Genomic DNA, 16,194 nt, shown 5'->3' with positions numbered 1-16,194 from the left:
ACCAGCCTTGTTGCCCTTCTCTGGAATTACTCCAGCATCTCTAAGTCCTTCCTAAATTGAGGGGCCCGGAACTAGACACAGCACTCAAGGTGCAGCCCAAGTTATGCCAAGTACAGGGGAAGAATGACCTCCCTGGTCTTGCAGGCCACACTATTCCTGATATGGGCAAGGTTGCTAATGGCCTTCTTGGCCATGTGGGCACACTAATGGCTCATGTTCAGAACAGTGCAATTCTTTTTGGTGCACTCGATTAATTGCAGATAGACTTGCAATTGTCAGCAGATTGTTTTAATAATTTGTCATAAAGTTGAAAAAAATACTCTTTTTCCAAACACCCCTTTTCTCCCTGACCCTGCAATGTTCAGTAGGACAATGGCTACCTGGGGAGGTTCTACCCAGTGTGCCCTAGAGGAAGAAAATGGAGATGAAGATGGTTATCTCTCTGATGGAGTTGGTCAGGCAGAAGAAGAGGAAGAAGATGCGTCAAGTTTGAATGACAGTTTCTCTATTTATCCCAATAACAACCTACCAGAAAATGCCTATTTCATTAAAGGAAACAAAGATAGGTTAGTAGCATTATTTGTTGATCTGATGCTTGTCTGAATGTATTTGGAAGAGGGTGGAAGAAGCATTGCATTAACTACATGGCATCCTCACCGCAAAGCAAAATTCCTTTAGTGAGTTGTGTGTAGCGGCAGTTTCTTGTCTGAGTCTTTGTAGCTGCAATGCATGTAACTGACGGTGATTTTTTTTGTTTTCAGTCTTACTAAAAATCTGCCATTGAGCTGTCCAGTTGTATGGCAGTGGCTCCTGATGTTGCCATTTATTTTTGATCAGCTTAAAAGATAACCAGTCTGTGTGAAATTTTTGCTGTGATCAGTCTCTTCAAAAATAGTAGTTCAGAGAATTAAACTAACTCTGAAATTTTTCCTTCTAAACTGCTGGCCTCTATGGTAGTGAAAACTATTTCTTAATTATTGTGAATAATTTTAACTCTTGTTTACCTGATTGACTTCTGTCATAACATTTGTATGATTAAATGAAAATACCATGTTAAAAAGAATCTATATATCTGCAGTTATCTCTTCTGCTTTGGATATCAAAATGATTTTAATAGACAGTGGGCTCATCAGGGACTGGACTTATCAATGTATTATGTTGGTGGCTTCTGTTTTCATTGAGTACATGTTAGCAGTAGTGGGAAATACTGAAAACAAGACCCAGACACTTTCATAGCCATTCCTTTTTTCAAGTCTTACTCAGATGAGGGTCTCCTGTTTCCATTTGTTTAGGATAATGTTGGATTGACAAAATGGCACGTGTGATTAACTGGCCTGTGCCATGTGAGTTTTTGATACAAAACTTTAACCTAATTTGAATAATGGGAGTATCATTAGTTGTTTGGATTATCTGATTTTGTCCTCATTCTTCAATTTTTCCCAACCCAGGTGGAAAAACTGCCGTCCCCTTTCAGCAGATGGAAATTATCGTCCAGTGTCTAAGGCCAGGCAACAGCAAAACATAAATATGCGGCGTCAGGAAAATTTTCGGTGGGTGTCTGAGCTTTCCTATGTGGAAGAAAAGGAACGATGGCAAGAGCAGATCAATCAGTTGAAGAAACAGCATGAATTTAGTGTCAGCATTTGTCAAACTTTGATGCAGGATCAGCAGGTAGATATGAAGAGCAGTTATTTTGCTATTCTTATTTGCCTTTTAGTCTCCTTCTAACTCTTTCTTGCAATAGCTTCTGGTTTTTGTGATTTGATCACTGTTACATATTTTCTTTCCACAGACCCTCTCTTGCCTTCTACAGACTTTGCTCACAGGCCCCTACAGCATGATGCCAAATAATGTTGCATCTTCACAAATACATCTTATTATGCATCAATTAAACCAGTGTTACACTCAACTGACTTGGCAGCAGAATAATGTCCAAAGGTTTGTTGACTGTTTTAGTGTTTAACTGTGGAATTTGAAATGCTTCAGTAGCAGGAACATGGTTCTGTGAATACAAGATTACAGATAATGGTTAAATATGAGACTCTTGAACTGCTAAATTTATAACGAGCTTTTGAAATTGTGTGCAGCATTTCTGGTTGTCATCTTTTTCCCCACCACCTCTTCAACACCTTTAAAAGTACTTTACTAGTAATCTTCATTGAAGAGAACCAAAAGTTAGCAAAAATCTGTTGCAGAAGTTATTTTCTAATATGCTTTTGTGTCTGTAGTCTTCAATAGACTACCTGGTAAGATTCTGGATTGTAATGGTAATATAGAGCAAAAAAGCTTTTTGCCCTTTTTTAGTGTTTTCAGTTAGACTTTTTGCTTCAGAATGTAAGATTCCATGATGCAAATTATCTTTTTTAAAAAAAGATGTAATAGTCATTTTAATTCGTTGCATGAAGGTTGAAGCTTTTCATCTCTGTTTTGTACTTGGTAGGTGATATATATGTGCTGTCCTCTTACACAGTTTTTAAAATAAATTTTAACCTAATTTCTGTAAATACTTTGTATATTTGATTGTTTCTGTTGAAGTTTTCAGCTTGCTTATTTCTTTAGAATGTAGTCAAGTTTTTTTGTTCTTAAAAGGATGTTTAAACTGTCCATGCATGACCACTAGTACAGAGCAGTTGATTTTAAACCAACTCAGGATTAAATGTAAGTAATTTTTCTCTTGAGGTTTTTTTATAAGCTAAATAGAGCACTTCTTTACATATGTTACATGGTGTAGGTGAAATAAAATGAAGCTCAAATTACTTGACTATAAATTTTCAGTTTTCCCAAAATATTATTTTTTTTCCCTAAGTTGTTATTTTTTCTTATTTTCAAGGTTGAAACAAATGTTAAGTGATCTTATGCAGCAGCAAGAACAGCAGTGTCAAGAGAAACCATCAAGAAAAGAGAGAGGCAGTAGTGCACCACCGCCTCCATCTCCTGTTTTCTGTCCATTCAACTACCCTCCACAACCTGTGAACCTCTTTAGTGTTCCAGGATTTACTAATTTTTCCTCCTTTGCTCCAGGTGAGTATTACTGTAGTTGTGAGAAGTAATATGAATTTCAAAAATTGACATTTTCTCATGTAATTGAAATTGTAGTGTGAACTTAATGAAATTCGGTCACTTTTCCTTTATATTGAAATGGTCTTAGGCAGAAGTTTACTATTTATTGCTGAATAATTGTATATTTTTACTTCAGTATGAAGAGCAAGGCTCTCTCAGTATGAAGTTAGTTATACTTGAAAATACTCATTCCATGTAAGGTGTCAAATGTTCTACATCCAACATAGAAAAAGCAGTGTTTGAAGCTTTTACATACCTTCAGCAATCATTTCATAGTGGAAATCATGTTCTGAGTGAATCATGTAATTGGAAGGTGCCACTTGGTAATTTTTTCTGATTTTCTTAGAACTTCAAACACTCATGTTTGTTATAAATGCCTGTGAATGGAGCATGTTAACCAATTTTTGTTCCCATCAGAGTTATACAGTAACTGTTGATTTGGACACAGTATTCCTTATCTCTTTCTCTAATCTGCTTTTGTTGTTGGATTTGGAGGAAAAGAATGTAGGTATTTTACTGTATAACTCAAAGTAAACAAAACTGTCTTAATATATTTCAGTCTTATTAGGAAACCAGGAAATAGGCATAGACCTAGATTAGAACTTTCAAATGGCAAAGTCTGTTTTCTGTTTGAGAATGTTTTTAAAATTATATGGAACCTACCCAGAAGTACAGTTACATTCAGTTTGCCATTTCCATAAAGATTCTGATGTAAAAATTGTAGTATGAATCTGTGACTTCTTTGGCTCTGTAAGTACCTGAACCATTGGAATTTTCTTGTCAATTTGATGGTGGTTGAAGTATTGATAAGGTCTTCAGGCAGACAGAATTCTGTCTTTTTTGTTGTTGTTATTTTTACTTTCACTTTTAGGAGCTCTTCACTGGAAGAGTTTCTTAAAGGACCTTGATCTCCACTGATGGGATTGTACTATCCAGTAGTGCTCAAAACCTGCACTAAAGATAAATTATGATTGTTTACAGTGCCTTCAGGATAAAAACAGTTCTTGCTTACTTCCCTAATGTATTTTTGCTTCATAATTTCATGCTGCCACACAGTATGTCTCAGATTTGAATTTTACTGCACAAACAAATGAGGTAGTATCTTCTGACTCTCTTGTTTACTTTGTAGGTATTAACTGTAATCCAGTGTTTCCATCTGGTTTTGGAGATTTTGCACATAATGTTTCTCCACGCAGCAGTGAGCAGCAGGAGCAACAACATCCTCTAGATCATAATACTTCTGGGAAAACTGAGTATATGGGATTCCCCAAACCCTTTGAAAGCAGTTCCTCTAATGGAGCAGAAAAACAAAGGTATGGAATATCAAAATATAGCTCTACTTTAATAATTTCTCCTTCCTTTTCTAGGGTTTGTGGGAATTCATCATTCATTAATGGACTTTATTGTCATAGAATTACTATATGAGCTTGACTTTAGTAACTTCTAGTTTATTTTTTTCCCTTTTTTTTAGTAGTGTTCTGCTTTTCTATATATTAATTAAAGTATAATTTCATGAAAATTTAAAAATCAGTCTTGGAGTGGTTTTCTGACTTTCTGTAGGTGGAGTAAGATTTTGTTTCTGTGGGATTGTTTTGAAACTTAGTTGTTTGAATAACTAGAGGATGTCATTTCAGTGTATGCTTATTTTTTTTTGTGCTACTGTAGATTGTACTGAATGTTGCTTTAAGAAATGTTTTGACCTGTGGCACAGCAGTAGCTTCATAAATGTATTTGTGTTGAAACCAGTGATAGATAAATGTGAAGTTCCATTTTCCATTTGGAAGGGTTCTCTGGAGTTATTTATTTTGCAATATTCATTTGATGACTAAGTAACAAGGGCAGATAATTTGCATTATGGATAAACTGTTTGCCTGGTAATACATTATGTTTCTATCTGAGAGATTATGTTATGATATATTGAGATTGGTCTGTGGGTCTTTTTTTTTTCCTGACAGAAGAAATCATAGACAACCTGAAGAGGAAATGGAAAAAAGATCAAATTGGCTGGATGATAGCCAAGAAATGAAGAAAGATGATCAGTCTCAGCTGAATGCAGGTTTTGCAGTTTCAGTACAAAACATTGCTTCTGGTCATAAAAATCAGTGTGATGTGAACCGGAGAAGAGAGTTTGATGAAGAGTCTTTGGAGAGTTTCAGTAGCATGCCTGATCCAATAGACCCAACTACTGTGACTAAAACATTTAGATCTAGAAAAGCATCAGCGCAAGCAAGCCTGGCATCAAAAGATAAAACACCCAAATCAAAGAATAAGAGGAAGAGTTCTTTGCAGCTAAAAGGCAGAATTAAAAATACTGGTAGGTTGTAAAGTAGTCTTGGATACTGTGGCAAACTTGGCTTGGATTATAATCATTATATTCCAGAGAATTTGCTCTCCATAAATGGTACCTATAATAATGAAAATAAGTTATTGAAATTACTGAATTGTATATAATACAACTGCATAAGGCTTTTTTAGGATTTCAGTAAATAGAAAATAAATAACCAATTGAGAGGATCATGGATGCAGATATATGCAGATTTAAAATAACAAGGAGAATCTTCTTCATTGTCTTAATGTTCAAACTGCATTACTTGCTGAAAAATAAGCTTCATTAAAATTCTGAGAAGAGAGGGACAGTACTAGTTAGTATAGTAGTACTGTTAGAGTTGCTGAGGATTTAGTACTAATGTATGGCTTCAGTACACAGAGGAAGATTTTAGTATAGGAAGAATCATTAGTATTTTGTATCTTTAAGAGTGCCCTTGAACAAATTTTCTAAAGTAATAACATTTTGTCAGCTGTTTCTTAATTTCTTCCTTTTCATTTCCCCCATTAGGTTATGAAAGTGCAAGTGCTTCAAGTGTGTGTGAGCCCTGCAAGAACAATAAAAGCAGACAGTCTGATGACGTGGTTCATGCAAAGGTGTTCAGCAAAAGGAATCAGGAACAATTGGAAAAAATAATTAAATACAGTAGATCTACAGAAATGTCTTCAGGTACTCTTCTAAATGTCTATTTATTTTATCAACTTATGGGAGTTAGGGACCTTACTTGCTAGTGTGTTATTTAAATGCAGTGTGTTTTGACAGGAAGACAGGACTGCATATTTAGCATGTGGATTTTGCATTTTAATTTCTAAGGATGCTGTAAATGTGTAAAAAGTTGGATATTAATTGCTTTTGGGTGTTTTCTGTATATTAAATACTTGATTGAAGCAATTTAGAAACCTGTTACCATACAATAACCAAAAATGTAGCCGGTCTCACCTATTTGTTGGTGATTTTATGGAAAGTAACTGTAAAACTGATGAAACTTTGCTTAATGTCTAAGCTACATCCTGTACTGCATACATGTTTTCTTCCTATTCGTGCTTAAGTGAGCTACATCAAATATCACTCAAATTCAGTCTTTTAACATCACATAAACATTTTTGCCATCTGCACTGCTTTTCTGGTATCTAGATCATAAAAATTCTCTCTCCTTTGCCTTTTTTGGTTCTGCCATTATTTCTGTTTTGTTTAAGAGATGCGGAAATTTTAGTCGTTGTAGCACAAATATAAAGCTTTGCCAGTGTAGCTATGTCCACGCTAAGAGCTGTTTATTAGTGTACATAATAAACTTCACTGGTCAAGTTCTCATTCTCACAATAAGCAGCTCTGATGTGGTTTGGATGACTAAGCAGTCTTCCTCCTGCTGTTTTGTATAGACCCTGTCTTTATTTCTGGTGCGCATTTTTGTGTTTATCACTGTCTATCCCCACTTTCCTACAGCGCATGCTAGGAGAATTCTGCAGCAGTCTAACAGAAATGCATGCATTGAAGCGCCAGGTAATGCATTCACTGCTTAGCTTCAACAATATGCTATTACTTTTTTTTTTTCCTTCTCTTATCTTTGGTCCTATAACCACTGTTTAGCAGATGTTCAAGATTAGTGCTATTGCAGCACCTTCCCTATAACCAAGACAAGAGAAGTAACCTTGCATGGAGTGTGCAGCATTACAAACTGCTTTGAATTACAGTTGCGGAGAACGTGGTTACCACGTTCTTGATTAGTAACAACTACAAATAAAAAATACGGGCACAGATACTACATCCAAAAATTAATTTCAGTAGGCATTTTTAGTATGTTTAAAAGCTGCTATTATATATTAGTAATGGGGGAGGGAAACAATTTGTGGTAACTTTTCAAAGGTTGAGAAAGCTTGTCTGTGCTTAAAAAATTGGTAAACTATTTGCAGATAATCAAATTGCACAGTAACGTTTGCTGTATTGCTAATAACTTAATTAACTTGAATACTAACAATTGCACATCTGTTAAACTGAGTTTTCCAAATTTACCTATGTTTCCATTGAGCAGTTCCCAAATAATGTATGTAATAATTTGATTGTTATGATGCAAGGATAATCCTTAATTTCCAAATGAATGGGAGATTTATTAGGCAACTCGTTGTCTTATATGTAATAGGGTTTAAGAGTAGGAGGTTTTTTGTAAATTTGGGAGTGATACTAGACATGTATAAGAATGTAGCATTTATGTTGGGAAAGAGTGGCTTTCTTGGGTTCAGTCTGAAGCTTTCAAATGCTGCTTGTGTTGCAGAAGTGTGGACTGCTTGTGTTATATAAACCTGAGGCCCTTCACTATCTTTCTTGAAATGTCTTAAAACTCCATTTTCAATGTTTAATACTTATTCTAAAAGCATCATTGTACTGTGTGCAATATTCTTTTATAAACAATACTTTCAAAAGGTATTGTTCAGAAGTGTAAAGAAAATAATTTTTACAATTGCTCTATATTGTTTTTTATATATTGAAGATTGCATAAGGCATAATTTAAGAATGTTTGCCCTTTAGGAAATTAATAAACTTTATGAAAGCAGCTGTATTAGGGAATCTGCAGTGATGCAATGAATTGCAATGAGACATAATTTGTATAAGCATAACTTGCATACCTGATAGCATGTTAAGTGGATGCCTGTCATGGACTTAACAAGTTCCTTTATTTTTTCTACAGAAACTGGTAGTGATCTTTCTATGTTTGAAGCTTTGCGAGACACAATTTATTCTGAAGTGGCAACTCTTATTTCTCAAAATGAGTCTCGTCCCCACTTTCTTATTGAACTTTTCCATGAGCTTCAGCTGCTAAATACAGATTATCTGAGGCAAAGGGCTCTATATGCTTTACAGGTATGCACAGAATTTTTGGTTTTATTTATGAATCAAGCAAACATTAGATCTTTTTTTATAGCATAGATAATCTTTTCCAGGATATAGTGACCAGACATTTATGTGAGAAAAATGAAAAAGGGAAGTGTGCAAAATCACTGAATTCTGCAACATGGGTGGCATCAAATTCTGAACTCACTCCTAGTGAAAGCCTTGCCTCTACAGATGATGTAAGTTTTGAAATTCAGAAGCTACTGGCAGCTTTTTCCTGTATTTCAGTTTGCACACAGATATGCTTGTTTACTGAAATGTACTAGGGATTGAATTTGTTAAAATTGGTATTGACTTACACAGACTTTTCTAAATAACTATCAGCAAGAGTATCAATGCAAAAGTGATAAAATATGGTAGGATTCTTGGTACTGCAGGTAGGATGTCAGGGCTGAATGAAGTGTGGAGAGGGATGTAAATTGGAAACTGATACATTCAGAAAGAGCCAAAATCCTCTTCTGAGTAAGGTAGGGGCAAGTACTGATCAATGATTCCCCAAAAATATTTGCTTTTTTGTATTTAAGAAATCAATTACACCTCTGTACAGTTTCTTACATGTTTTATACTTGAAATATTTGAAGTAAGCATGGTAGATTAACCTGATGGATTTATAACCAGAAAGTAGGGTTGTTCTCCAGTCAGGCAGTCTGATGACAAACTGTGATACCACAACAAGTCACTGAAAAGAATTGCAGGCTTGTTCACACATTTGTAAGAGTATGGTGTGTTTCTTCTTTGTATTCAGTTATCTGGTATTTTTTAGGAAACTTTTGGCAAGAACTTTTCTACAGAAGCATGTCAAGATTGTGAACAGCCTGATCCAGACAATGGCAGTACTATGTCTACTTCTTCAAATTTTGAACCCTTTGCCACTGATGACCTTGGTGAGAATGATGTCGCTTAGTGTTTTAAGTGTTACTCCCTCCCTCTCTCCCTTGATGCCTGCAATTGTCTGCACTTTAGTACACTGTTATTTGATTTTTAGTGTGTAATTACGTGTTTTGTAAGACAAAATGTAATTACATTAGCTAATTGTGAAACACAGAGTTTATCAAAGTGTATAATAAAATATTGCAATGAGTTATCTGTGGTTTTCAAAACTTGGGGCCTTAAAGTCATTTTAATCATTGTTTATTTGTCTATCAACTGAAAACTTTTTATTTAGATTAAAAAGTGTTTTTATTCTAAATATAGGCAACACAGTGATTCACTTAGATAAAGCTTTGTCTTGGATGAGGGAATATGAGCGTATGAAAGTTGAAGCTGAAAGTACCCTTGACTCTGAGGGCTGCTCTAGTAATTTTCAGGGTGCTTCTGCTGCTAAATTAGAAGGTATGCACATATACATATATTTTGCTTAGTTTTAGAAAATAATTAGAGTAACTGTCAAGCTAAATTGCTTTCCTCTTTATTTATATTGAAAACTTAGCAAAGTTTGAAAGGATATTTACGTACTTAAGGAAATAAGATTTCCTTTTTCAAATAAATTTTTGAAAGTGGTATTTCTTTAATAGTAATGTTGAATGTATTAAATGTACTGGTTTTTCTTTTCTTTTTTTTATTAAAATGAGATCCAGGTACCGGTGAATGTCAGTCTGTGCCACAGTCAGGTGATGTTTCTGCAGTTCCATGTCCTCGTATAGATACTCAGCAGCTTGACCGGCAGATTAAAGCAATTATGAAAGAGGTCATTCCTTTTCTGAAGGTGAGGGGTCTTTATAATACAGCGTGAATTAGAAGAGTAAGAAAAGCACTAGTATAATTGCACAGAAGAACATTATTTAAAATCTAAAACTTGCCTCTCAGAAACAGCTGCCAATAAATATGTGTTCATTTGCAGACTCTGCTGAAGATGAAGTAAGAATTAGATATTCCACAGAAAGATTCTGTGTCGTTTTTAATAGGAGAAATAAATGGCGAGGTTTCTAGATTTCATAGGGCAGGCGGACTTGCCATGAAAAGAATAGAGGTTGCTTGCTTTGGAGCTGACAAAATTAAATACAGGAATGTTTGAGAATGTACTTCTGAACTATTTGGTGCCTTTTAGCAGACAGAACAGAACAAAAACTGTTACATGTACAGTAATAGGGTAATTTTGAAGATTATCTCTGAGTAGTTGATTTTTAGCATTATTTTCTCCTGTTTAAATATCTTTAAAGTTGTTGAGAGCTTTTTAACTTCTGTGACTACAAAGAAGAAATGTTCTTTAAAGAAGGAGAAATAGTCACAGTTCTCCTTTGCAAGGTTGGCGAGCAGAGAAGATGGAGTTGCTTAAGGCATCTCCCTGTTCCCTTTTATAGTATGCACAGTGTATAAGCTTAGGTTTGTCTAATGAGGTATTTGGTGGTACTAAGTTTAAAAACTGTATATTGTTGACATGCCAGAGTCAGAGTGCTTGAAGACTTGTTCTTTATTTGCAATTTTAAGGCTGCATATAACAGTAGATGTCTTAATATACACTTTAATACACTTGTGTACACAGCCACAATGTATGAAGCTTCTTAGTTTGGCCAAACATTTTAAGATGCCAAGTACTCATGTACTGGAAAACTGAGATAAATCTTTGTGTCTTGTGACCAAACAGTCATTCATGAAGTATGGTGTTTGTGAGTTGATCAGGACTTTTTGGTGGTGTGCTGTTCGTTCAGTGGACAGATGGGTTTTTTATGAATTAATTTCTGTATTTGGGTTGATGACTAGTTTTTCTTTTGAAGTGGTAACAAAGCTTGTTCTGTGATACTTGTGTAGGAACACATGGATGAAGTATGCTCTTCTCAATTACTGACATCAGTAAGACGTATGGTCTTGACTCTTACGCAACAAAATGATGAAAGTAAAGAATTTGTGAAGTTCTTTCATAAGCAGCTTGGCAGTATACTTCAGGTTAGTAGCTTTTCAGTTCTGTTTTGCAGCACTCAAGTTGGCTAATGAGCCAGCTTCTGTGAAGTTGTATTTTACACCTTGAATAGCATAGCTGCTGTTCTCCCTCACCTTTGATACAGTGATGAGGTATTACCTTTGTTCCTAAACTAATGATTTACTGCACACAGAACATCTTTTCTGTCACAGACAGGTAGTGAGAGGTGTATCTCTGGCCTGTGGCTGTCTTCAAGGAGAGCTGTGGTGATGCTTTTCATGGACATCTTGTGTAAATTCCTGAAAATCTGTAGTTTGCACTTTTTCATTCTTCTTTTTTTTTTTTTTTTACAAGCATGGAGATTAAATCATGAACTTAATAATTTTGTGTTATGTGACTAGAGATTCCATGTAAAATCTGTTTAGGACACTAAGACCTTAAAAATATGAGCTTATATATACATAACTAATTTCAAGTTATTAGAAATATGAAAAATACTTAGTCTTTAAAGCTTGAAAGCCTGTTTCAGAAACTGAAGAATTATTTCTCTTCACAGGATTCCCTAGCAAAATTTGCTGGTAGAAAATTAAAAGATTGTGGGGAGGATCTTCTTGTGGAAATCTCTGAAGTGTTATTCAATGAATTAGCCTTTTTTAAACTTATGCAAGACTTGGACAACAACAGTATTTCTGTAAAGCAGAGATGTAAACAAAAAATAGAAACCACTGAAGTAATGCAGTCTTATGCTAAAGAGGTTTGTTTTATTTTATTTTTCAAAAATTTAGCTTTTGTGAGATTGCAAAATATGTGTATTTTCTAAACTAGTTTGATTGCCTTATTTTATACCTTATGTATATGTTTACTTACTTATTTTACAAGTTCCTGTGTAATCACAGTATTGCTTGTGTGGGAGTGTGAACTGAGTGTGAACCTCAGGAATGGTAAGTCCTGTGTTACAGATTAGTATCTGTTACAGATGTCTAATTGTATAGAGTTTGTTTGTAATTCAGAGGAAATGTTCTAATGGTTTTATGTGAACATAGGAAGGAATTAACAAGTGTTGAAATAGTATTAACACCTGGGGCCACTGAGTAGTTTAACCCCAGTAGGCATCTGAGCCTCTCACAGCCACTCAGTCCCCTCTGTGGGATGGGGAGACAAGCAGAAGGGTAAAACAGAGAACACTCGTGGGTTGAGATAAAGACATTTGAATTGGTAAAGCAAAAGCTGCACATGCAAGCAGAGCAAAACAAGGAATTCATTCACCACTTCCCATGGGCAGGCAGGTGTTCAGCCACCTTTAGGGGAGCAGGTCTCCATCACATATAATGGTGACTTGGGAAGTCAAGCACCATCACTTTGGATCTCCCCCCCTCCCTCACTCTTTGCTCAGCTTTATATGCTGAGCATGATGCTGTGTGATGTGGAACATCCCTTGGGTTAGTGAGGATCATCTTCCCTGGCCTCGTACAAGTGCTGTGCACTCTGACCTCTTGCTTTTGGGGTGGGGTATGGAGCAGAGAAGGTCTTCACTCTGTGGAATGCTGTTTGGCAGTAATGAAAACATTCCTGTGCTTTTGACTGTGTGTTCAACACAAATTGAAAACACAGCCTCTATCTACTGTGAAGTTTAACTCTATCCCAGTGTATTGGTTTTGCATGGCCCCACTACACCCAGCTAAGTATTTTGACATATTGGAGGTCCCAGTTCATTATATCTTTAGTTTGCTTGCTGGTTTACTTGCATTATCTTAAAAAAATTAGAATAAATCTTCTGAAGTTGTCATGTAGTTGGTTTGTTGGCATATGCTGCAAGAATCAGTTTCTGGACTTGGTGTGTAAAATATATATAAAGTTTTCAGAAATATTTGAGACTGTAGGACATATCCTTGCTCTAAAAAGTCAGCTTTGGCTAGATTTTATACTATTTACATTATTAATTTTAGTATTGCTGTTATTGGGAGCATAGCTGCAGTTTTTGAAGTTATATGATCTGTTTACAAAACAATAAACCAGATCACGTTCATGTATTTATGATTTCCGTATCCTTTCATCTTTCTTCTAGAAACACAAATACCAAAACATACCCTTAATTCATTTGTAAATGCCAGCAGAACATATTTTTTTTAACCTATTATAAACTATAAAGTCCTACAAGTATTTTAGGTGTGCCACCAGCTATACTTCACGATAATAAATTTAGATATATCAATAGTATGGCTGGTATGAGGCAGACTGTGGAGTGCCTTGTAAAGAGGCCAAAGGAGCACACTGAATCCAGAAAGATTTAGAAGTTACTGTTTTATCTGAAGTTACCCATTGGCATCTCAGAGCAGGTATAAACTCAATCTCATAGCAGGTATAAATTCATTTACCTTTGTTACATAAAGAGTTGGGTTATACTTGCTATGAGAAAGCATGGAGCCAGCTTAGATGCAGCATTTCTGCTCTCCTGCAAGACAGCATTAGGGTTACAGTCAGTGTTTGCCTCATTGCTGTGGCAGAGGTTCAGATACAATAAAGCCAAAGATGAGTCAGAAGTGGTAGGTCCTGGTTAATTTGTACAGACCTTTGCAATTATCTCGTATGGTCTTTCACAGCCCTCAGCTCTGAATCCTAATGCAGACATATTTGATCTTGCTTGATTTTCTGGGTCTCTTGAGGCCAGTAAAGTAACTGCTGAACACACAGCTCTTTGTCCTGATCAGAGTTAGAATCATGAAGTGGTTTGAGTTGGAAAGGACCTTAAAGATCATCTAGTGTCAACCCCCACCTGCCATGATGTATCAAATTCTATGTGCTAGATATGATTTAACCACAGACTGTAGGATTAGTCCAATATAAATGTAATTGTTTAAATAAGAAGGGTTAGCACTGATTTTTTTTAATGCTTTGCAACTCTGAAATTTTGAAGACATCTGTGTGTACAAAAGTCCCTGTGGCTTCCTGCTGTTTTAAGATAGCAATTCTTAGTAAGATTAGCATTTCAGCCTGGTTCTCATGAAGCCACAGTTTGATTCAGTATTTCCAAATTATTTCAGTTTAAAATTGAAGACACTTTGTGTTTCTTCTAGGCAAAAAAAGGTCTTCAGGTGGATGTTTGTTCTTCTGTTGAAGATGTCGATGAGGACAAAGTATGTGTATGCCTTTCAACTGTCTTTATTCCTCAGATAATTTCATAGGTCACTTAGTCTTTATCTTGTCTTTTATAAAATCAAGTATCTATCTGTAAGCAGCCCATTTTCCAGTCTTTAGGAATTTATTAATCTTGTTTCTGTTATTTTCAGTCATTTATTTTATCGAAGTTACAAAGTAAATTATAATTTGCATTTCTAAGGACGGCTTAACTATTTTTAGCAGATAACATTTTCTTTTTTAATGGTATGGGACAAGTTGATTTGCTTTCCATCTTCAGGAGAAGGTAAATGTTCTGAACTGGGACATGCGGTATTAAGGTCTCAGAGTCCAAGCTTGACTGTGCTCTGAGTATGAAATGTTTTAAACGGTAAACTGGAATGTTCAGCTTTCTTCAGTCAAGGGAATGATACAGGTATATATACCAAGCAGAATGTTGATTGCTATCCTAAATGGATGTAGGGGTAGGAGTAGGCATGTGTGGGAGCAGAGTCAGTGCTTTCTTCTAGGGCTTAGAGCTTCTGTCACACTGCTTTGGAAGTAAAAGTAAGTTGTGCATCACTTGTTACAGTTGCTGTAGTGTAAAAAAGTCCTTTCAAGATTTGGAGCCAACCTCAGGGCTTTACTTGAGGTTCATATAGGAATGCAGAATTGTCACATTCAGCATATTTAGCAAAATATTCAGCAGGGAGACTGCTGAGGAGATACTGCTAAAGAAATGAGAAGCTGCAGTTAGAAGTATTTTTACTCCTCATTTTGGAAGAGCAGGGAAGTTGCTGGAACATCATAATGCAGAAGTGTCTTGATAATGACAAATCTAATTTAAAGGGGTTTTTTAACCTAGCATGCTGATCACTGTCAACCTTTTCAGATAATGACATACTCAGTAGTTAAGAGGTTCTTGAAGGCTATGAACAGTGCCATGTTCTCCTGCTCTGTTTTATTAGTATTGTTCTGCTGTATTCATTTCAAGGCTATAAGGGCTACCTAAACTACTTGGATTTTTAGCAAATACTTTTTAACTTCTGAGAAACAACTCCTTTATGCAGAAACCTTAGTGTAGTCTTTAGATAAATGTGAAATTGCACAGTATTCCGTGTTCTCCTAGGACAAGGATGAGACTGAAACTGCCAAACAAGTACCGGACTCAGAAGTGTGTGCTGGTAATGGAGTGCCTGAAAGTATCAGATCTGATGCATCTGATCAAGAGGAAGATGAGGAAAGTGAAAGCGGTCCAGTAGCAATCAGTAAGAAACTTTTATATAGTTGATTTCTCAGTGATTCCACTGTAGTTTTGAACAGCTAATCTTAGAACAGGATTTGCATGAATTAGTGCTGTGTAGCACCTTCTCTCCCACATTTTATAGTCAGTCCTTTGTCAGTGAAAGTTTTGCAGTACTGTATTTCCTAGTGTTATGTCAAGGGTTAAATATTCCAATTAGAGGCAGTAATTTTTTTCCTAATCAGTAGATCTGTAAAAATATATTAGAAACTGATTAATTAGGTTTTATATCCTGTCTCAACTTAACTACAGGTTTCTCAGCCTTTAACCTGAATGATGTGAAAGCTGTGCAGATTTTATGCAGCTTTTCACTTAAATAATGTGGCTTTTTTAAATGTGCTTTTACTTTAAAGTAGAGCTTGCATTTAATTAATTAATTCATTATTGTCCTGTTTTTTGTCTTAAGCCAACTACTTCTGCCTTGGATTCCTTTACTGTTTGCATTCTTTGCACCAACTTGTTCAATAACTTGGACATTTCACACCAACGCAGGTGTTTGTTCATAATACAGCTGATGTAAAACATACAGGTGTTTGAAAGTTGAGTCTTTGAAAGTTACTGTATCTTAAAGAATGTTTTGAAGTAAGGGGTATCATTGCATTAAATTCCCCAACAGTATTTGGCAATTCAGAGGTGATTTTATATTGA

At 35.5% G+C, this 16,194-nt stretch overlaps 1 protein-coding gene across 26 annotated transcripts in view; it reads left to right on the top strand.

The window, feature by feature from the left end:
- The window catches only part of PCM1 (pericentriolar material 1), a 41,526-nt gene that overhangs the window by 20,277 nt on the left and 5,055 nt on the right, over positions 1-16,194 (top strand). For 8 of the 26 annotated variants that reach the window (XM_064417982.1, XM_064417981.1, XM_064417996.1 and 5 more), the window contains 17 exons: positions 366-566; positions 1,449-1,671; positions 1,793-1,938; positions 2,831-3,021; positions 4,190-4,373; positions 5,016-5,374; positions 5,897-6,055; positions 6,830-6,886; positions 8,070-8,242; positions 8,323-8,451; positions 9,036-9,156; positions 9,467-9,604; positions 9,844-9,977; positions 11,021-11,155; positions 11,686-11,883; positions 14,204-14,263; positions 15,373-15,511. In XM_064417982.1, coding sequence (XP_064274052.1) covers positions 366-566; positions 1,449-1,671; positions 1,793-1,938; positions 2,831-3,021; positions 4,190-4,373; positions 5,016-5,374; positions 5,897-6,055; positions 6,830-6,886; positions 8,070-8,242; positions 8,323-8,451; positions 9,036-9,156; positions 9,467-9,604; positions 9,844-9,977; positions 11,021-11,155; positions 11,686-11,883; positions 14,204-14,263; positions 15,373-15,511 — 2,747 coding nt within the window. The remainder of the gene's footprint in view (positions 1-365; positions 567-1,448; positions 1,672-1,792; positions 1,939-2,830; positions 3,022-4,189; positions 4,374-5,015; positions 5,375-5,896; positions 6,056-6,829; positions 6,887-8,069; positions 8,243-8,322; positions 8,452-9,035; positions 9,157-9,466; positions 9,605-9,843; positions 9,978-11,020; positions 11,156-11,685; positions 11,884-14,203; positions 14,264-15,372; positions 15,512-16,194) is intronic. The other 18 variants (XM_064417993.1, XM_064418005.1, XM_064417994.1 and 15 more) reach the window with 11 other exon arrangements.

Source organism: Passer domesticus, chromosome 4 (genome assembly GCF_036417665.1).
Source record: "Passer domesticus isolate bPasDom1 chromosome 4, bPasDom1.hap1, whole genome shotgun sequence".
Taxonomy (NCBI): domain Eukaryota; kingdom Metazoa; phylum Chordata; class Aves; order Passeriformes; family Passeridae; genus Passer; species Passer domesticus.
The sequence above is the reverse complement of the archived record's forward strand: the minus strand, read 5'-3'. Positions and strand labels throughout refer to the sequence as shown.